The sequence below is a fragment of the Condylostylus longicornis genome, unplaced genomic scaffold (assembly GCF_029603195.1).
Source record: "Condylostylus longicornis isolate FDR11 unplaced genomic scaffold, ASM2960319v2 ptg000006l, whole genome shotgun sequence".
NCBI lineage: Eukaryota > Metazoa > Arthropoda > Insecta > Diptera > Dolichopodidae > Condylostylus > Condylostylus longicornis.
In genome coordinates, this window is record NW_026577975.1 from 1,595,496 (window position 1) to 1,620,375 (window position 24,880).

General features: G+C 25.0%; 1 protein-coding gene across 1 annotated transcript in view; it reads right to left on the reverse strand.

Moving 5' to 3' along the window:
- LOC129618427 (uncharacterized) overlaps nt 1-24,880 on the reverse strand; it is a 136,028-nt gene that overhangs the window by 5,640 nt on the left and 105,508 nt on the right. The window contains exons 5-7 of the mRNA XM_055533162.1: nt 12,336-12,665; nt 11,365-11,699; nt 10,206-10,373 (exon numbers count right to left, since the gene is read on the reverse strand). Of these exons, the coding sequence (XP_055389137.1) occupies nt 10,206-10,373; nt 11,365-11,699; nt 12,336-12,665 (833 nt within the window). The remainder of the gene's footprint in view (nt 1-10,205; nt 10,374-11,364; nt 11,700-12,335; nt 12,666-24,880) is intronic.

Consider the following 24,880-nt stretch of genomic DNA (forward strand, 5'->3'; position numbering starts at 1 on the left):
GAAAATTCACAGTCCTTTTAAAATAAAACAAGAAAAAACACACAAAACTTGTTTTCAATCTCCATCATATAATAGAAGATTTTAACAAAAGATTTTGATTTTATAAGTGGTATACTGTCACTAACATTCAAAAATTTCAATATTTTGTATAGTTTTTTATAAAAGGATACACTTGTTTGTAGATAAAATAAACCGGGACGTCTTCCTATAACACTAAATTTGCGAATTAAATTTTAAATATGAGGATCTTGTAGGTCGAGGCATCAAAATTTTTTAAAGATAGGATAGAAGAAGCGGATTCTCATGATTATAATCCGAATTTCCAAACCTATCGTGTTGGATTCAAATTGATCGTGAATAGGGTTTCTTTTTAAAAAAAATTTAAAAATATCAGTTAAAAACACAAAATGACTTCAAACGTTTAATTGTCGCTCATAACAACTCCTTGATTTGTTTTATTATCAAATATTGGAATATAGTTAGTAAAATAAATATGAGCAAGTGTACGAAATATTTTGAAATTTTCTTAAATCATTTTTACTTGGAAATACTTGATAACAGTGCAAGGCTAGATAAAAACTTAAGTACGGCACTGTTATATTGTCCTTATATTATCGAATTATTAATTTAAGTATTTGCTAACTTATACATAGTTATACATATTTGTTATATTATATATTTTATTTATATACAATTTTAGTTTTAGTTATGCATCATTTAACATCGCTTTCCTTTTATAAAATTACCAAAAATGTGACAAGTAAAATGCACTTTAAATATAAAATAATGAAAAATTAACAATTTATGATGAAAAAATTATTCTATGTATAATATTCATGAAATTGTAGATAGATTGATCAAGTGCTGTCATATGCAAATATACATATGTAAACGCGGGAGTATGTAAATTTAACATAGTGTTATATATTTATAAAATATATAAAATAATACAAAAACTGCTCGCATACACCATAGAAATGGTAAAATTTTTCAAAGTTTAAGCTTTCAGTTGGGGTTTTTTCTCGTACAAATTTTTAGTATATTTTAAAGCAAAATTTCAAATTCTATTCATTATAATTTCATCCTATCTGTTCGTCGGTTTGTTTGTAGCATGATTTCCAAAAATTTTGCAACGTGTCACTAACCCACTGATGGTATGATAAAATTTATTCAAATATAATTGTTACTCTCCCTCAATCTCAAATTCATTTACTTTTGAAAAATTTGATAAATGTCAATTTTTGGTGATAGTAAATGTCAAAGAAATTCTATTTAAATGCAACAGTAAAATCGTATAATCTCGGAATAATAATTAGAATAATCAGAACGCCATAACAATTAAAGTAAATTGTTTTGGCTGGGGTTATTTAACAGGCTGTTGTTTTCTTAAATTATTATTCTGAATTTTCGCCTGAAGATATGCAATACAATATGTTAAAATGATTTCAAATTCGTAGTAGATTGTTTTCATAATTTGACCCCAAAAAAATTTTAGTTTCTGCCTTAAATTTTTACGGAACGGAAGAATGCTATTTAAAGAAAGCTTTGGTCCTATCAACTTTATTATTTTTAAAATATATGAGTTTGCATTATATACAATAATTTTCTTACAAAATTAATGCAACAGACACCTTGAAATAAATGTGTGTATACATACATACATTCATACATATATTTAGTATAATGCATTTTCCATGTTTAATAAAGCAAAGAATAAGAAAAAAATAAAGAAAGAAAAAAAACTTTCATTTCTAAATTAGATTTTTTTCTCTTTTTTCTTTTGATTTACTTGTATTTTTAGTTTTATAACTTTATGCCACGTACATAAATTTATTCTTGACACTTTTAATATATTAAAAAACAAAATAAAAAAATAAACTATGAATGAAAATTTTATTAATTCTTTATTTTTTGTTAAAACAAAAACTTATGATTTTGAACCAAATGAAAGTTTTATTCATTTAAAGAATTCATAAAGCTATAAAATGAATTTCATATGTACACGTTAAATTTGAAAATTTTTTGGAAAATTATATTAAAAGAGAAAATTATTTTCTAAATTATTAAAATTTCATTTTAAAACATAATATATTTTAAGTGATATATAGATATATACATACATCTACATACACAAAATGAATATTAAATGTGGTTGATTTGTTAATGGCTGCTTTAGTTGTTCTACTGTTTGTTTACAAATTAAATTCTATTTTAATTGTGAAAAATTAAAGATAATGTCAGATAATTGAATATGTCATGATAAAATGAATACATTTGTGAACATGCACACATACAAATAAATTTAATATGTGGTAATACCAATAGACGAAAATAGTTATAATTATAATAAAAAAAAGAAAAGTGAATTTTAAATTAAATTTTAATGAGTGTAGTAGAGTGAAATTTAAAAATTATATGTGAAATATTTAATTTCTAATATACATATAAAATCACTTTCAGTAATAGTGATCCTAACTGATATATAAAAGTGTCAATAAATCCCTGAAATTGCGGAGGTGTGAAATACAAAAAATGAAATCAAAGTTTATCACTTTACTCTGTTTATCTTTACTGTTATATGCGCGCTACCTAATTTTCGAAATTTGTATTAGAATTATAAGTACATATATATTAAAATTATGAGGGAATATAGAAATATTATGTTCAAAGTATATAGTAGAGATTATAATAAAAGAGTAGAATCAGAATTTACTAAAAATTTTATAATGAACTATTTATTAAATATTATTATTTTATTAATTTAATTGTCTATATTTTTTATATTTAAAGTTAAAAATTACACCTGTGTATATCACATTATTTTTATTTTAGTAAACTGTTATACTCATATTTAATTAAATATGTTTTATTAAATATTCTCTATTAAAAATTAAAAATTACACCTACGTATATCACATTGTTTTTATTTTAGAAAACTATTATACTCATAACTGTTATACTTTAAAATTTGTATTAAATATAATTTAACATAATTATTTAAAAAAAATATATATTTTTTAATTTTAAATATTTCTATATAGAAAATAAAATATTAAATAAATTTATTGATAAAAAGAAATTTATTTAAATAAAAAGTGCATAATCCTAAAAATATGCAATTTTAAATAATTGTACACAATATTTCAATAACAATCTGAAAAATCTTATAAGTACTCCATGTAAACAGTTAAGTTATTTAAATAAGGAAGAAAATAAATCTTTTTAAGAATAAAATAAATAAAATAAAAAAAAAAAAAACAAATAATTATTAGAATTCTTCCTTAACAATGCAAATATTTTTTCTTTTTATCAATAAAAATCCTGAAGGAGCAATATAGAATATATTTTTTTTTATTATTTCAATAAAAACTTCAAAAGAACAAAACAAAAATATTTTTTATCATTTTTTTTTTCATTTTTTTATTTTGATTCTACCGCATACAAAAAGTACATATGTAAATTCAATTGAATAATATTATTTATTTTATGTATTTAGGTATATGTGTATATTTATAAAAAAATATTCAAATTGAATAATCGATTTGCATATTATTTTAGATATTTATAAGAAGAAAATATATAGAAAATTCTATTTTGAGAAAAATATTGTTTTACGAAATTGTTTTCATTATAATTTAATGCGAAAATAAGGCAAAAATAAATAAATAGAAAAAAAATAATTGAAAATAATACATAAATACGTATAACAATAATAATTTATATACATACATATATGATATATAGGCATACGCACATACATATATGTATAATTAAATGTATACACAAATATTTTATCTTTAATTGTAAAATACATTTCTGAATTTGAGTAGTAATTTTTCTCTTGTATTTACTGTCTGTAGACGTTTTTAAAACTTTCGTGATGTTAATGGTATAACAGAAATTTATTTACATACATTTTATAAATATCATAGGATAGAGCATCTTAATTAATTATTAAACCGAGTGATTATAAGAAAAATTCAATGTTGCATACTTAAAGAGGAGAAAACTTCGTCCAACATGTAAAAGTATTTAACAGCAATTTTTTTGTAGTTTAATGAAAATATATTCCGATTGTAGCGGAAAACTTGTCTTAGAAAATCGAATCATATTCTGTTATATCTAATGCGGTCTATGATTAGATAAGAAATTATTTTTCCAGCGTTTTCTTTTGCCGTTCAGCGCCCTATAAAAGTGTGGAAATATCTTTATATGAGTTGTCGAAAATCTATGCATATCTCTTAAATTATTTTGGGTCTTAAGGTCAAATAATGCAAAATTTATTTTTTAGGTTAGATATATTTGAATACTATTCCTTTATTCAGTCGTAATAAGCCGAAGTGGTAGTACGATCTAATGGAAAGATATTCCAAATATTCCAAATAGCATTTTACCATACCAAAGATAAAATAAAATGTTTTGATTAATTAAAAAGTTCTTTAATTATAATTATTTAAAAACAATGACTTAGGTATAAGACGGACATTAAATTTTTCTCACTTCTATATAAAGTAAGTCACGCGACTGAGTAATTGCATATTGTTGCCACACACATTTTTTAAACAAAAAATCGAGTTCAAATATTCTTATCGTACAATTTGGTTTCAGCAACTTACATAGATATAACTCAAACTGTTAAATCTATTTAATTAAATTTTTAAGAAAACTTAAATTTTAATTATTACTAAAAAATTTATTACACATGCCTTATATTAAGTGTACGTGCAATGTATTAACGCCCATAGTTTTAATTCAATCAAATAGTCTTCCCTTTCTACTTTATACTAAGAGTTAAATTAAATAAATGGCAACTTTAAAAAAAAAACTAAAACCACACACAAAAAAAAATTCTTAAAACAAAAAAAAAAAAAAGAAAAAAATTACAAAAACCATCAAACATAATCAAAGAAAAAAAATGGAAAATTTTCATTCAAAAACAACGAGAAAGGAAAATCGATTTCAATTTTTCACATTTTATTTTTCCTGTCACTTAAATATTATATATAAAAGAAGAATTAAAATAAGTAGAAGATATTATTTGAAGAGACCGAATGAAAAGAGAAATGGAAAGGGAGGCGGGGAAAGGGCAGAGAGAATGAAGATTGAAGTACCTTTTTGCCCCTATTCTTCTTATAAATTCACTATATAAAAAACTATAACCACACATTATACATATTATTATAATGGCAACAATATTCTTATTATATAAAGGCACCAACATAATTTACTACTTTATTGCGTCGTGATAATGATATTATTCATGATAATAATAATCAAGGTACATATACATATACATAAACTATATATTGTATAATAGCGGGTGATTTCTTTGTAATTCTCTCTGAGTTTTCTTGTTGCCTATTTTTGACACTTCATGCACAAGTGATTTCTCATACTATAGTTTTTAATATCAAGTCAGTTTAATTTTAATATTAAGACAGTTTAACTTTACTATTTCACTATGAAGAGAGTAGTGTTTCAATAATAATTTCAAAACCGTTGACATACCGCTCAAATTATATGATTTGACAACTTTTGGAGTTTTTTTTTTTGTCGAGCAGTTCATGAAATCACTTCCTTATCTCGACTATTCTGTCTAGACTTTAGCATTATTTATTAATATTGAAATCCTTTAACTTTTGTGATATTCCGGAACGAAATTTGCGCAATTTTCAAATTTCGCAATTAAAATATATCCTTCAAAATTTTCGAATGGCAATCACTGATTAAAATCAAATTTTTAAAAAAATCATCCATTTTACAATATATAAACATACATTAAACATACATATATGTGTTTATTATTATTTAAGTATATAGATTTATATATATATATATATATATCCGTTGTTCTCGCATAATAGTGTTTTTGTTGCATCAAGGTAATGAAGTTAAGTTATTGTTAAATAGTGGCGTGTATTTTTCTGTTTTTAAAGTTTGATGTACTGGAAAAATACGTGTAAAATCCAATTTATATACATATATAAAAATATCTGTTATACTCCAATTTGATATACATATATATATATATATATATATATATATATATATATATATATATATATATATATATATATATATATATATAATGTGATATTATGTAGAAAGTTTTACAATGTATCCTTATGTCTTTGAATTTTTTATTACTATAAAAATAAAATTTTGTTTTTTTTTTCTTCTTTGTTTTGTTTTTTCTTACTTATTGAAATAAATTAGATTGTTCTTTTTTTTTTTTTTTTTATTTTCCATTCCCTTTGTTCATGGTTATTTCTGTTTTCCTTTTATTTTCCATAAGATAAAGAGAAATGAAATTATATTAAGTGAATACAGTAATACTCTGGTTTAAGGAATACGGAAAATTCTAGAAGGAATTCATAAAATTTGGTATTCCTAAAATATGGAAACTCCTAAATTAACCACATGATTTTAAAATCTTAATTATATTTCAATTTCTTTAACTTATTATAGTAGAATGAATTACATATAGTACATAGTTGCAATTCAAGAAAACCATTATATAACTAGTATTTCAGGAAATTATTTTGAATTAAAAATTTTGCTATTTATAGAATATTAGTTGTACATTTCGAAAAAAATAAATAAATAACTCGTAATAATCCACAAAAGAAATTCAGATAATGTATTCTATTATTAGAAATTAGATTGTTTTAATTATAATATACAAAAGATTATTGTGCATAATTTCATTCCATTAACGTATGTTTTATTTCAGATTCCAGTTAACCTACAGTACAGAACAGCGTAGATAAGAAGACAGTCATTCTGCTAAAAAAATATTTTCTTGCATGTATTCAATATAGAAAAATTCATTTTTGTTTGTTTATAAAGCATTGTAGGAGAGTAAATGCAGGAAGGTACCTTATTGTATATGCATAATTGGAAAATGAAATTGAATAGATATAAGGACACGTATAATTCTTGTCAACATATACCTGATCGTGCATCTCGCTATTTTACCCGCCAAGTGAGAAAAAAGTGAGTAAATTTCATATATTTGTATAATGTAATTTTTGAGTGAAAAGAATTATTCCGTATTGCGTATCTTGTTCTGTTCTAAAATGTATATAAAATTTATTCAATTTGTTTTTGTAGATTAGACGTAATTCAATCGATAATTTGAGAAAAATTCTAAAATGCAATTTAAATGAAATGATTGAAAAAATGAAATATCCATTAGAAAAACGAAGAATTCTGATTTAAATAAAAAGTGAGAAAAAAAAGCGAGATACACAAATAGGCTGATAGTATACCGGGGTATTACTGTTATACTGGTATGTATATGATTTTTATAATAGCATATAATCAGATTTTTTATAATAATAATAAGGTGGATTACGTGTATATAATAGTTATGAAGTGATTTAATTGATTATATGTTGCAGAAAATTAAATAAATTGATTGTTTTTATTATTCTTAATTAGATTAAAAATAAATTTTTAACATTTCAAATATTATTGTTCTTTTTTTTACATTTTATTATTTTCTTTTCCGAGTAATAAAAAATGGCAATCATTAATAACAATTTTACTAAAAATAATCCTTTAAAATAGTTAATATAGTAAAGTTACTAGGGTAATAAAAAAAAATAAAAAAAAATCTGGAACTTTTTTTGTTTTCGTTTTTTAAATTAAAAATAAATTTTCAATTGAATTAAAAAAAATTTTATAGATTTAAGTATGGCATTTTAAATATTGTGTTAATTGACGTCATTTTAATAATTAATGAATTTTATATGAAAATAAAATAATGCAATTATAAAGAATTTGATTTTAATGAGGAAGATGCGAGAAATTGTTTACTAATTAATATAAATTTTAAATTATTTATTTGACATATGATAATTGGAGTAGTGGATTCTCTGAGCAGTCTTATAATTTTGAAAAAAAAATCAATATTCATCTCACCATACAAACTATAAAAATTATAGATATTTTGCAAGAAACACCAAATAATGCAGCTTTTCTTTGGATATCAGGACATTGTTACATTAAAGCAAATGAAATAGTTGATAAATTAGCCAAAAAGTGCTTTATTAAAAAATTCTGACTCAGAATTTCAAAAATTTATCATTATGACATGGAATTTTTTATTAACAAAATAATATGAGATCAAAAAGAATTAGAATGGGCTAACATATAAATTATAACTTTTAACTAAAAACTATCAAATTTAACATAAAGCTTTGAGAAAGAACTAATTTGCTCGCAAAAAGAAATTTAAGAATTATAACCGGACTTTAAATTGAACATAGTTAATTTACGCACAGTTTCAGTACGGATATCACAGAATTGACGCGGTCAAATCACAGAGTTGACGAATTTGTTATAGTTGAATATTAGACAGACTTTAAGTTGCCGTATTGTCATGTTAATTATTACAATATTTCAGTACTGTGTTTTCAATTAGTTTATGAGTTATCGTTGAAACGGACGGACAAACGGACAGACAAAGCTAAATCGATTCAGAATTCCATTAGGCCATTATTTCTTAGCGTTAAAAGCGGTACGGAAGATTTAGTATGCCATTATAACAATAATCTAAAGAAAAGGAAAAATATTTTATTCAACTCGCTTTAAATTCGTTTATAATATTTTTGATTATTTAGGCATATTCATTAGAATTTGCTGATTATTCTAAAAAAAATCTGGAAAATTGATTATTTTTTTTCTTTTTCCCACTAAAATCATAACGATTAAAATATTTATTGAATTTAATTTAATTAAATTAATCGTGAATTTTTTATTATGAAATTTTTTTAAACTATTAATTTTAATAATTATAAAAAAAAAAATTTAAAAATTTTATGGAATTTTTTTTTCAATTACAAAATTTAATTGATTAATTGTCAAAACATTGATTGTGATTCAATTTCAATTTGAAAGGAATTTAATTCTCTTCTAAGAAAAAACAAATTAATTCAAAAATAATAAAATTAATAACTACATAAATTAAATAAATTGAATCATTAATTTTGAAAAAAGAAAATTAATTTTGAATTAAAATAAAAATTGAATTTTTTTCTATATTTTTAGGTAAAATCTATCTGTTCGTAAACTGTTATACAAAATTTTGTAACAAATATATGCGAGTAAAGAAAAGCTGACAAAAGTCTTATAATATTATCACCTATATCGTTCAATGTAAATTGTTTCGAAAACTTGAATTTCTGGCAATATTATCAGATGAGGTAAATAGATACGAAAATCTATCATTTTGAACTTTAATTGAATATATATACAAAAGCTCTATACTTACAAAAACCAGGGGTATGTGTGAAGCAGTGTGGTAATTAACACATAACACATAAAATCATTGATTCGGTGCGTGTATCACAGAATTGACCCGGTCAACTTGTTTTTTCTTTTTGAAAATTCAAAATCTATATACATATATGTATTTGTTCGTGTGTGTACTATTGTACACACATTTGCAGTATGGATACATTATTTATTAAAACTCGTATTTTTAATGAATCTCAATAAAAATTATGGGTATAAAATTACGGAAATTTAAATTCTTATTAAAATTGAAAACAGACGGGTTAAAATATTAAAAAAGAAAACAACAAAATCATTGCTTAAATTTCTGTTTCACTCACAATCTCTTACTTCTCGTCTTCTGCATACGATAAAGCTTTATGTAATCAAAAAAATTTATTTTTTGACTTTATTTACGAGTTTAAGGTACGTAATAAAAAAGCATAAAGTCCTTATCGTTTTTTGCATGTGGAAAATTTTTTGAAAACTTTATGAATTTTTCGACTTTTTTTTTTATGGTTTTGTTTTTTCGTAGTGTGTGTGTGTTCCGACTAGTGTTTGATATTTCGTATAAGTGTGTGTGTACGTAAGTCATGTAAGAATACTTCAATCCAGAATTAAAAAAAAAATTTAATTGCCATCGCTATATACGCATATGGGATTAGGGAAAGTGTTTCGTCACGATTTTTAAATTTTTTTTTTTATTTTTCGGGAAAATACGAAAACGAGAATATTTTTAATTCCTTTAAATAGAAATTATGACTAGAATTTTTATTTTGATATAAAAAAAAAAATTATGATTTTTTTAAATTATACTTCATTTTAATGTAAGACCCCTCACTCTATCTCTTTCTCACCATCTTTAATTTTTAGCTCGTCTTATATTATAATAAATATAGTGATTTAAATATAAAATACATACTTACTCTTATTTTTCTTACAGTCTTTTTACTTTCATTTTTAATATTTACTGTAACGATAACATTTTCACCATGTGTATACCAAGATTTATTTAGGCTCGCACGAAGGCATACTCTACCTTCTTGTAATAAAAATGGTTTATCTACAGCTCCCTGTGGACCACAACTTTCAGGCTGCCACACAGAAAATATAATATAAAAATAAAGAAAAGAGAAAACGCATATTATTATATCTAATATAAAAAAGAGAGGAAAATGTGAGTACAAAATAATAACAAAAAAAAAATACGGAATATATTTTTAACATGAATAGCGACAATAACTTTAACATTATTATGAGGTCTTCAAAAAAAAATATAGAAAAAAAACAAACAAAAAGAACCAGAAAACAAAAACCACAAAACAAAAAAAATTATACTCATAAAATATAAAATAAATATGAGAAACATCAAAGAGAGCTCCTAAATTTCTACGGATTTTATTCCATTTTTTCTCTTCATTATTATTTTTTTTTTTTGCTTTACGCTCATAATATGAGCATATAAAAATATGATCATAAAATATGGCATATAATTTTGATTTTATAGGGTGTTTTATGATTTTAATTATTTTCTAATATAATTTTCAATCTATAAAAAAAAAGGATAAAATGTATACGACTTAATATAATGTGATAAGATCTCTAATTAGGAATTGTGACAAGATTGTGGAAGATATGAATTTATATGTATGTATGTAATTTTACCGTATTTTTATTTGATTTTTGAATTATGATCTTAGTAATTGGAAAAAAACTGAAAAAATAAATGAAAATTCTAAATTTGCAATAACTAATCTGCAATAATTTGCTAAATGCACCTTACTCAAGTTTGGATTTAAAACGAAAAAATGGAAAGTTGATCAATGTTTTTTTTCAAAGACAAATCTTAAGACCTCTTAAGATAAGACAAATCTTTCATTATAATTTACTCGAAACACTTTGGTTTTATAAATAGACACTCGTTTTTGTAAATTAACAGAATTCCGTTACAATACCGAACACAGTGTCTTGGAAATACCATATACCTACAAGCGCCTTATATATAAACTTTCTACATAAGAAGATCAAAAAGGTACTCACATAAATGGAAAATATATATTTGAATACATATAAATTTATACAAACCTTTGAAAAATCTGTAACTTCATGAAATGATTTACTATAATTATAAAATGGATCATTTGTACCACGTTCAACTTCACTTTTACTACGACCAAAACGTCCACTAAATCTAAACGATTTTGGTGACAAACGAATTTTTGGAAATGAATCAACACGTTCCTGTTTCTTACTTTTTAATGTTGCTTGTATTGGTTGTTGTATAATCGGTTGTAATTGTTGTTGTTGTGGTTGTTGTTTTTGTTGATTATCATTACTAGTACCACATATAGAACCACACGTATTACTTTTTTCTGAAGTTGTTGTTGGATTTACACGATTAACGTTACTATTACTGGAATCTACATTTATGTATGAATACAAATTGAAAAATTAAAATAAAAATCGTAAAATATGAGTGAATTATTGAAAATCAAGGACAGATAAGCAATAGGATGGTGATGTACAATATTGTAATTTTTTTTTTTTAGATTTTTTAAGTGAGCCGAATGAGGCAAAAGGATATCCTCTTCTAGAGGACATTGAAGTCTCCACACGCTTGAATTGATGATTTGAATAGGAGTTCCGGAACGCCCAATACTATTATGACGAAGGACTGCTAGTATCACAGTCGCTAAAAATGTCCGCGGCTATTTCATCAATATCTCCGAAAAATTTGCACATTTCCCCAGCTTATGCTCGTAATTTTTTACTTTAATGCGGACATGTGCACTGTGGTCAGCCATGCAAATAAGTGTGGATCTGTTTGCCGAATATCAGTTCTACAAGTGCAGTAAGGCAATTCCGAAACAGAAACGAAACAGAAATAAAAACGAAACAGAATTTTGGACCTGTAGTCGAAGTTGTACCGTAGTTATTCTCAGATAACCGGGTGCCGCGTTTTCGTCAGAGAAAATTCGGTAAGTTTTTAGCCAAGGTTTCTTCACTGTATAAAGATGCAGTGGGTTGAACTTAATGATTACTTAATTATTACATACCTGTTGTTGTTGTTCCAGATCCCGTTACTAATGTTTCCGATGTTGTTATTCCCGTTATTTTTGATGGATTATTAAATTTTTCATTTTGATTATTTATTATTATATCTGATGTTGAATTAATTGTATTTATACTAATATTTGTTGATGTTAAAACATTTTTTGGTACTGTTGGTGATATTGGAGGAGGTGGTGATATTGGATTATTTAATAGAGCAGCAGCACTAAAATTATCTGATGATGTCTGTGATGAAAATATATCAGTTTTATGTATAACACGTACACCCATCTTAACAGTTGCTTTACGATGAAATTTATCATCTGTTTTATCAGCTACAAAACAAAACATTTAACAATACAAAAGGTAATTATTATTTAAAATTATAAAAATGTTAGTTATTTAAGAGATCAATTTAATTTGCCACTCATGAATTTAATTCAAACACAATATGCCTGTAAAATTATTTCATTTGAGATTCCTTTTGCGGTATTCAAGTGTTGTTGTCAAAACAAGATGTTTTTTTTGTTTTAAATAAGTACCTCATTTCACATCCTTTTTGCCTGTTGTTTTTCTTTTATGAAAATTTAAAACATAACAACAATATTTTTTATATAAAAGCTTAACACTTCAACTGAGTGGGAATTTAGTTATTTTCCCAATACAAAAAAAAAACATTTGTGTCATTTTTTTTTTATTTTAAAAAATTCAACGCAAATCAATATTTTGTCTGATTTTGACAATTTGAAAATCTTTTTTGATTGATTTATTTGACTAAATATGATATTCTTCTTAAAACTTTTATGATGTTATTTTGTAAATAAATACACATATTTTATAGATGGGGTTATTGTCAAAACAAAGTATGGTGGTAATAGTCGGCAACAATAGGAATTGTATAGGTTAAAGGTAAAATTTGTATTTTTCAAAAATATAATGATTATATATTTATGTATGTTTTTAGGAAAGAATGATTGAGAAAATTTATACGCGTTTTCTGGCTAAACTAGAAGAGATAGAGCGATTTTAAGTGTATTTTGTGATCACTAGGAACTCACAGATTCTGCCAATATATGATAATAAACTGTAGCAAAAATATTTTTGGAGATATTTGAAAAAATCGATTTAAAAACTTAAAATGCGTTTACTGGCTAAACTAGAAGAGATAGAGCGATTTTAAGTGTATTTTGTGATCACTAGGAACACACAGATTCTGCCAATATATGATAATAAGCTGTAACAAAAATATTTTTGGAGATATTTGAAAAAATTCATTTAAAAACTTTAAACGTGTTTTCTGGCTAAACTAGAAGAGAAAGAGCGATTTTAAGTGTATTTTGTGATCACTAGGAACTCACAGATTCTGCCAATATATGATAATACACTGTAGCAAAAATATTTTTGGAGATATTTGAAAAAATCGATTTAAAAACTTAAAATGCGTTTACTGGCTAAACTAGAAGAGATAGAGCGATTTTAAGTGTATTTTGTGATCACTAGGAACTCACAGATTCTGCCAATATATGATAATAGGCTGTAGCAAAAATATTTTTGGAGATATTTGAAAAAATTCATTTAAAAACTTTAAACGCGTTTTCTGGCTAAACTAGAAGAGAAAGAGCGATTCTAAATGTATTTTGTGATCACTAGCAAAAATATTTTTGGAGACATTTGAAAAAATCCATTTAAAAACTTAAAACTTTTCTGTGTTGATGAATTTTGTTTAAATTAAAATAGAATTTATCTTATTTAGTCACTGTAATTTTGTAATTTAAAATTCAACTTCACCTATTCATTCAAAATTTAAACTTTAAATTTCTTATTTTCTAGGGGTTCTAACTACTTAATCGACTTTTTGTCGTTTAGAAGGTTTTTATAACTATTAAAACGCATGATATTGCGGTGAATCTATCATACAATCATGATATTTAATAAAACTTAAATAAAATTATCAAAGCAACCAAAGGATTTTAAACAAATCATATTCAGACACAAAAATTATACAATTGTTAGGACACCGATGTACATACATACACGCATATGTATATGCATACATAATTTGATTTGATGTAAGGGTTTGCAAAAATTATTGCCGTCATTATAAGTTTATTTTCGTCATCACAAATATTATAATCTATAATATAATTTTGAAGTAAAAGAGAAACAAAAACACAAAATAAAAATCTCTTAAAAGGTTCGTGCCTTTTTATTCTTTTCTTTTTCTTTTCTTCTTATATTTTTATTTCCTTTGTTTACTTTCAATATAAATAAAATATGTGTGCGTGGATAGCTGCGATATTCTTTTCGTCCAAATTTAAATTTTATAAAAATATTTTTAATATTTAAAAAACAAGAAAAAAAATATTATTGTTATTTTGAATAGGAAAAAATTATAGCTATCATTTGAAAACAAAAGAAAGGCATAAAATATATTTTGAAAATCAGAACAAGTTATACGCATATCCTTTTAAGAATATTTTTAAAATTCAAAAAAGAAATGGTTATTTGTCTCATTGTGTCCGTTCATTCGTTCGTGCGCCAATTCGTTAATCCATTAAAAAGCTGAAATTTTATGTACAAATAGATCCCTTGCAAGAAATCTTTTCTTTGAAAGAAAATTTTTACTTAGCTACCTCCCTTTTAAAAACTATGACAACTCAACATTCAATAGATGCTTTTGTTTTTGACAGATTATTGTAACGAAACCACGAAACATATTTTTAAAATCAGAAAACGCATTAAAATAGGACATATCTGCTTCTATAGAGAAATATGCCCAAAATTAATCCATTGAACCTATTGAATTAAATCTATTTTTTTTCACATTTCTCGGATAAGTTTTTATCATATTTCGGACATACTAAGTTGTAGAAGTTTCAAATTTTTCCAGTTTTGAAACCAATGTCCCGGCGCCAAATTTATTTCCATCTTCCACCCGTTTGTCATACTTAAAATTAACAAAATTTCAATTTTGTGGCACTTTATATTTCTGAAACTGAAAGCTATTCGAGATTTTTAAAAAAATTAGGAGTTAATGGTAAATGCCCCATTGTCAGAAAAATATAATTTATAATTCTATATCTCGATTCGTCTAATGAATCATGAAATTAACGTTTTTTTAAATTTTTTGTCTTCCTCCAAAAAGTATGCAATAATTTTTTATTACATAAAATAATTCTCTTTTATGTACCTAAATGAGAACAATTTGTTTTAGGGAAAAGTGCTACTTTACCACCGGTTTAATTCGAATTTATCACTTTTATTTTGTTTTCTAAACATAAAAAAATGTGATAGATACAAGAATTAAGGAAATAGGAAATAAATAGACAAATGTAACAAAAAATAAGGAAAAAAATAAATAAGAGAACTGTTCCTAAAACAATAACAAGGATACAAAACAAAAAAAAGGATATTTCATTTGTGTAAATAAATGTTAAAAAAATATATATATCAGAGAATTGTATAAAAGTGATATTGAACACACATAGACCGTATATACACACAATCTGCACAATGCACACCATATTCAATTTTTATTTTAGAATCAATTGTGACAGGTTTTATATTTTTTTTTTCATTTTTATTATTGTTTTTCTGCTTTTAGTTTTAAGTTTTTTGCCATTGTTTTTTTTGTTGATCCTAAAAAGTTTTTTTGTTTTTTTTTTTTTTTCTAAATAAACTCAATTTAATAACATAATGGAGATTATCAAGTTTTCTGTTTTCGACCTATTTTATAAAATATCAAAATCTCCTGTATATTTTATATCTTTAGTATAGTATTCAATTGATTCACTCAAAGGATTAACTTTAATATTATTTTAGGAAATATCACTTTTATTCATGTGTGTATGCAAGGTATATGATATGAAAAATAATAGAAATTGATGTAGAAATAAAGATTAAAATAATATTATATATGGGCTGCCATTGAATACATTAAAATCGGATATATTAATAAATTTGTTTTATTGTTAAATGGAAATAATTGTAGAATGAGAATAATGTAAAATTTAAATGAGTTTATTTTAAGTGAAAACGCCTTAAATGTCATGAACTATTGAAAAAGAAAAGATTTTTTAAGAGTTTTCTATAACTCTATCAATATGATCTTATAATCATTCCCTTATAATAATTATTTTAAAATTCTTCTGATTATGATCGCTTCCAAGAATTTCTTACATTTTGCGGCAATAATATATTCGACTCTCTTCCGAATCATTTGAAAAGCAACTCTCTGGAAAAGGAATTGCATGTTCGCTTTTCTCGTCAATAATCTAAAACAAAATTACAGTCTTCTTGCTCTTATCATGCTCTATAGAATGATACAGCCATAATCTATAGCCATTATTATAACTTTTTCATTTTGATTTTCTTAATTTATTTGAACTACTAAAATTATTTAATATATACAAAAGCAATATGCAACATAATAGCAACCATTTTAAAAATTTCCGAAGATAACTTAAAAATCTCAAAATATCCCAGATTAAAATAAATAACACAAAAAAAAATGAAAAAACTTTTACTTTCCATTTGTTAAATTAAATACTTAAAATGCAATTTAAAAGTTAAATTGTTTAAAACGATTACACTTACAATATTTTTTGAACTACTTAAATACTTTTATTGTTATTAAATATTTTATTTAAATAGCTTTATGTACTTATTTTTCTAAACGTATTTTGGCTTTCAAATTAAAATTTCACTTTTTATTTTTCTGTTATATTTTTTTTTCATAACTTAAGAAGCCAGTAATAACAATTATTTTAACGAAATATATTTTAGAAAGACGTTCAATTATTGTATTTATAGTCAGTGACGTAACATGATTTTTATTGAAGAAAATTATTTTTCAATTGAAATTTTTTTCGTTTTTGTATGTTTCGGATAAAAATAAGAACGTGTTGGAAAATTTAATAAAAATAAGATCGTATTATCTTTATAAAACTTTTAATTCAGCTTTAAAGATTTTCTTTTGAACAAAGTATATTTTAATTCATTTAATAAATTCACGAGTTATTTTGAATTACGAACACAGAAGTTAAGGCTTTGCAATAATTTCTTGTAGCTCTCTGGTGTTAAGATGCACAACTAAAATAATTCTTAAAACAAAATTTAATAATCAAAATAGGAAACAATATATTTAGTGGTTTTACATCACTGTTACAACACACATAATCCATTATTACTCGTATATAAGTATTATGATTATCTGTACAAATGTTTCATTATAAATTTATTTTCTCTTAATATACACGTATATTTTAATGTATTATGGTTATTATTACTTTCTTTCATATACTAAATTTGTTATAATTTCCAAAAATATACACACATGAATTTATTTTTTCTGACGGTTTATACTTTTTGTACTGTTATATAAAACAAAGAAAAAATAATAATAATATGCCTGTTTATTTATTCATTTTAGTAAATCGTTACAACAATAAAATTGTTAATGTTATATAAGTATATGTAGCATTTATGTAAATGTATGTATTTAAATTTTTTTTTGTTAAAAATAATATTCTTTTATTATACTTTCTTTCATTATGTCTACTTATATCCGATAACAATACCATATTGTGTATATAAACACTTCTACATACACTTATATAAAAGGTGTATGTGTTATATTGTTATACTAAGCACACATTACAATCAAAACCATTAAACAAATATAAAAAAAATAAACCGAAGAAGAAAAAATTATTTTAACTGTACTTTCATTCTTTAGGAGTGTTTTATGGAAATTTAAAGAAATATTTTTGTTTTATTTTGTTTTTTCGTTATTATTTATTTTTGCCATTTTTGCAGTTACTTTTGATAAATCTTGGTCCAAAGAAACTGCAAAGTACCATAAGTAAATATACCACAATCAAAAAAGGGAATTTTTTTTATTTTTTTCGGATTTGAATCTTTTTTTTTTGCTTTTTATAATTTTTTCAAGGATTTTACTTTTGGGAGATATCATGATTTCCCCATTACTTTTGTAATAATGAAGGCTAAAGGCGTAGAATATTACTCAAATCATGGCTAAGCTCTTTCTATTTACATGTCTTTAAATGTGTCTTCGTCAAATTCTAAAATTTTGCCAGCAATTTAAAATTTGAGTCTTTTTCAAATGGTGAAGTGATTGCTCGGCGAAGAAGGAGATTCCCTTAAATGAGACAGAAGAACATGGGGTTCTACATTAAGCATAAAAGATGAAAGATAGAACAGAAGAACAGGTGCAAATCGTCCAAACAAAAGAGGTAAATGAACAAGGAAAAACTTCGAAAATGTTTGTTTATCATCGCACAACTTGAACAATGCCGTTATCAAACTAAAGAAGGGGGAGTAAAGGCGTGGTAAACAATATATAATGCAACAATTGTAATAAATTTACCAAACGAAGATATCAATACGTCGTTAAAGGGAAGGCAACATTACTAACAAAATTGGAGAAGTACTTAAACAAAATAAAATGGGCAGGAACACTAAAAATTGACGTTTCTGAATCTAATTGAATTGTTGATTAAAATTTCTAAGAAGCGAATTACACGACAACGTGGATAGTTCTAATTGAGGTAAAATGCAAATATGAGAAGAGAAATTTATGAGAGCTGACAAGCACACCCATCCAAAACTGTTATGATAATAGGAGGAAAAGTACGTACGTAGCGCAAACAAATTAAGCGTCTTTTCGAAGTAAAAGTGAAGGATACTAGCATCGCAGCAATTCACAATATCATTTTAATCTTATTATATAGTTTAGGGACTAGATATGATGCATTAAATTTTTATCGTCGTTTTTTTACGTTTCCTGTATCTTAACACTAAAATTTCACAGAGAAATGACTATACTTTGCGGGTATTACTATCATTATGCTTACAAAAGCAACAATTCTATATTGTATAACAATATAATGCATGTGTAAAAATCAAAGTACACAATCATAATATTGTAGAGGATTTAAGAGAACGATAACGCAGTTATGTGGTCGTATACAGGTTAATTCTATTTTGTTTTTGAATTAAGCATTTATATGATATCCTGTTTTTATAAAATGCACGTCCATATACATTTGATAGGTTCACAGGATTACATATATGTATGTAGTTCTATAAAATTTTACAAGGAAAAATTAGGGAAAAGTAAAAGCAAATTTTAGTTAAAAGTTATTGGAAACCATTTTGAAATGTTATTTACTTTGATATACTCGTATTATATCTTCTCTCTCTTTATACGAGTAGCCTCTGTATAGCCTTTATATCAGCGGGTATATATATCAAGAGCATTCTTGTTTGTGTATATATATATATATTCCGTATATACATAAAACGTGAAATATAGAACGCCTTAAGAACTCACCTTAATGTAGAAATGTAAATATCTTGTAATATGAGTTCATAAAATTTTATTACTCGGAAAATTTTCCCGTATAAATTTTCCTTTATTTCAATAAAAAATAAAGCTTTCAGAAATTCGTATACATGTATGTATCTATACATTATATGTATATATTTGCACATATAATTTTTCATTTCAAAATAAAAGTCCTTATTATGAAGGATAATTTTGTAATTTGTCATTCTAATAACATTCTCTATTGGGTGCAATAACTTTCAGGTAATTAATTTTATAGACAATTTTAAATATTGAAATTTTTATTGACCATCGATGTTTTTAAATACCTTATGTCTTTTCAAATATAGGCCCATTTAAAATAAAGATTTTGATATTTAAGTGTTTATCCTACATTAAACAGTGTTTATAAATTTTTAGTACGCAGAATTTGCAATAATATGAAGCTGAATTCGTAAGAGTTCATAGGAAGAATAAAATTTTAGTATTAAATTTTTTATTGTTAATGGAAATATTCTCGATTCTTACAATTTTATTTTTTCTCTTCTCTGTCGTTATAAGTATTTAGAGAACATTCACTATAGTTTCCAAAATTTAAAATTGTATTCGAATCAATTTCAAGAGCCACACAAAATTTTCCCCATTCGGAATTGATTTACATAATTCCTATATAATTTACAATTGACAAATAATTCACCCAGTTCAATCAAACTCCTAAGCGGTATTGCAACCAGTTCAATCAAACAAGAATATCAATGCCGCTTTAGGAGTCAGAGATCAACGACAGATCAAGTGTTTTATAAAAATACTCCATGAAAAATAATCGCGTATGCAGACGATTTTGCAATTGCTGCAAGGAATTATGGAGAAATGGTAGAAACGTTCTCTCATTAATTAAAAATGACAACAACATGGAACACTGTATTCAAGAGCAGAATGAAGCTAGTAACCGTTACCTTTTCACAAACAATAAATTATTCCAGTCCAGGCTTCTTTCAAGACAAACATGGCGAGTTACATACAAAACCATTGTGAGATCAGTATTTACATATGATTGTGAAGTTTGGACCTTAACAGCAGCAGAGGAATATTCATTAAAAGTCTTCGAAAGAAAAGTTATTCGTAAAATTCTTGATGCGGATAGAGGCAAGAATGAGTGAAAATAGGGCACAATATAACACAATATAAAGTTTTCAACACCATACCTTGTATTAAAAGAGCACGAGTTGGACCTACAACTAGGTGGACCGACAACATTGCGAGGAGTTCTAGAAAACTTAATATCATAAGCTGGAAATCGACTGCATAGGATAGAGAAATGTGGAAGAATATAGTGAAGAAGGCCAAAGCTTACCCCGAGCTGTAGTGTCACAAGATGATGATGATGGAATTATTAATACAATATTGACAGGCTATATAATTACCTAATAATCATAATTATATTAAAAATCAATATTTAATTTTAATATTATTTAAAAAATTTCTTCATTAAAGTACCCATCAAAAAAAAATTATCAAATTTATATTATAAATATATATATATATATATATATATATATATTAACAAATAAATATTCCACACACAAGTACCGACATTATGGCAATAAATACAATATTATTTTAACATATTATTAAAATAACTAGCTGTGTAAATATTAAAAAAAAATCTGATGTGGCCAGCACATACCCGACCGCATTGTGTATTGTCTAGTTAAATGAAAGTGTTACAGAATATTATAAAAATGTCTGTTAAATACTCCTTTCCAATTTTTAGGACATTAGTAAGTTTATAGTTAACATACCTAGAAATATGTAAATTTGGCTCTTAGTAGAGTTTCGCTTTGTGCTACCCGAATTCCCTGAAATGCTCGCCAGTTAGTTTCGGTAACAACCAGAACTCAAATATCAAATTTCAAGAAATTCCATCAATTTGTTCTGTGGATATGGCGAAAAATGTAAAATCGGCCCGCAAATCAGTTCTCGAGCCCTGATCTCTCCAAAAAAGTTATATGTTCATTGTTTCAATACGAGGAATTCATATATTAAATTTGAATGAAATAGGTTGATTATTTCTCTTTATATTTTCAAAAATGTATATTTGGCCCGTAGTAAACGTCTAGTTGCCGATGCCTGATCTTTCCAAAAAATTTACATGTTCATTGTTTTAATACGGGGAATTCATATATTAAATTTCAATGAAATCGGTTGATTATTTCTCTTTATATACACAAAAATGTATATTTGGCCCGTAGTAAACGCCCAGTTGCTGATGCCTGATTTCTTCCAAAAGTTAGGAATTTTTGCGTATGATCGAGCAAAGCTTATATATGAAATTTCAAGTAAATCGGTTGAATACTTTCTTCAAAATGGTGAAAAATGTAAAATCGGCCCGCAAATCCGTTCTCGAGCCCTGATCTTTCCAAAAAATTTATATGTTCATTGTTTTAATACGAGGAGTTCATATATTAAATTTCAATGAAATCGGTTGATTATTTCTCTTTATATACACAAAAATGTATATTTGGCCCGTAGTAAACGTCTAGTTGCCGATGCCTGATTTCTTCCAAAACATACGAATTTTTGCGGACGGTCGAGCTCAGCTTATATATAAAATTTCAAGTAAATCGGTTGAATATTTTTTCAAAATGTTCAAAAATGTAAAACAGGCCCGCTAAAAAGTGCAGTTCCCGAGGCCTGATATATACCAAAAGTTGATCGATCCGTGCCATGGTGGAAACAAACTTGCATATAAAATTTCATCAAAATCGGTTCAGCCGAACTTGAGATACACGCGTGCACACACAGACCGACAGACGGACAGACCGACAGACCGACAGACCGACAGACCGACAGGTTGCTAAAAATAGTTTATTTACACTTCCCTACTATGGAGAAGTACGTTCCCACCGAAAACTCGATATGCAAAATTTGTTGCCATCACATAACCTACCTATTGTATACACAATACGGTCGGTAAAAATATTAGAAAACAAAGTATTTATTTGCTTCAGGCAAATAATCGTGTTTCTCTTCTATACAAATAAACAATTTATTGTTCTATATAGTATAAATCGATTTACAACCCCACATATTATGAATATACATAACGTATACATTGCATGTTATTTCGAAAATGTATCAACTTATATAAAATGTAGCCAATTTAAAAAATATATAAATATTATTAATAATGACCATCATCAGTATCCTAAAAATTTTATTTATTATGTACAAAAACTAAGTAAATATGTGTGTATATTATAAACAAATAAATAATATTTTTCAGATGATATCAAAGATTTAAATGTACAGGATGATTAATGATCCAGTATATATCTAGTATTCCGTATTATCAAAAAGGAATTTGTGAATGACTAAGAATTATCAAATACAAATTTTCTTTTAAATTTCGGAATACAATAATTTTAATGTTTTGACATTGACATTTCTCTTTTCTCTTTAGTTGTCATTTTCCTTAATATTAGCAGCTTACTCCCAATTTTGCATACCAAAATTCAATGCAATACTGATCGGAATGTGTAATATTGAAAAAATTTTTTAAGATACAATATGGAACGTGACACATCATCAAAATTTGTGGATTACTGCAATTTTACAATTTGCGAAGTTAAATTAAAAAATTTTACAATTTTCTTAATACAAAATTGATGGAGTTGTATAATAGCTTACGGCTAATGTAGAAAGGCCGAACAGCTGGTTAAAAAATGAATTTACTTTAAACCGTAATAACATTGATATTTTCCAATAATCACCCTATATGAAGACTACTAGTATTTTTTTGATTTTCAGTCAAAAAACAAAAAAGTACAAAGGGGCAAACAAATATTCTAAAAATTTTATTCATACAATAATTCTGGCCTATGGCCTAAAGAGAAATTTTTATATAGAATAAAACAAAAATAAAACAGAAATTTTGAATTTTCTAGAACTGTGAGACAAATCGGGGTTTATTTTTTTTTTAAATTTTTGTTTTTTTTTTTCACATTTTTCACAAATTTACAAAAAAATTGTCCTTTAAAATTATTTTTAATTTCTTTTTTTTTTTGTTTCTTCTCTTATTTTGTCTCCTGTTTATTCACTAGCTTATTTTGTTATGCTCTTTTTGTGTTATTCTCTGTATATATGTGAAGCTAATTCAAAACATCATGGCCATAAATTAATTTCTTTATTGCAGCCTTGTTAAACAAACAAAAGCGCAAAACAACAAAGAAAACACAAAAAAAAAAAAAGAAATCGTAAATATTTTTAGTATGTCCTAGAGAGCAAAAACATACAAATAATCAAATGTATATACATACATACATACATATTTGGAGAATATTATGTAATATGCATGAATATAGAGCAAATATTATTAATAAAAAAAAATATTATTTAAGCATTCGGATGATGTTATACGTACATTCACTCATAAACGCACAAGCACACAAGAGTGTGTCTTTTATGTCATACAAATATGCGAAAATATAAAAATTTATAAATATTTACATATATACATATAACACAATACATGTATATATGTGCACATTTTGTAAAAATAAAAACAAAAAAATTCAAAGCACATATTTCTCTAAGGATCTATAAACAAAAACAAAAAATTGAACAAAACAAAAATATAAAAAAAAAATTCATTTAATTTGATCGTGACATCGGAGTTGGACTTAAAAATACGGTACTTAATTTTTTTTTCTCATTTTTTTCACTATTGTGTGTTCTTTTTGTTCTTTTCTGCCTTTTACAGTTAATATTTTTGCTCATTTTTATTATTTCTCTAACATTAAAACTCTCTTTAACCTAAATTCTCACCCTTCTCTTGTTGCAGATGCTTTGTAATTTTGAGAAAAAAAAAAGTTTTAATTATTTCGCTTATAATATTATTAAGAATTTTTGCTGCTTTGTCAGTCTGTGTCTTAACAATTTTTCTTTTTTTCAATTTAATTGTAGAATCACTAATATATGTGATATTAGAAATTTTGTGATACACTTTCTTTTGAGTACTAATGTTCCTCTCTTAAATAATGTTAACATCATCTCTCATTTTCATAATTAAGTGTAACTGCCCCTATAATTATGCAAAACTAATTAAATGACAATTTTAGCAGTCATTTAGTTTAAAATTTTGCCAAAATTTGTCATTAGTTGTTCAACAATTTTAAAGGTAAACAATTTGAGAAATAATAA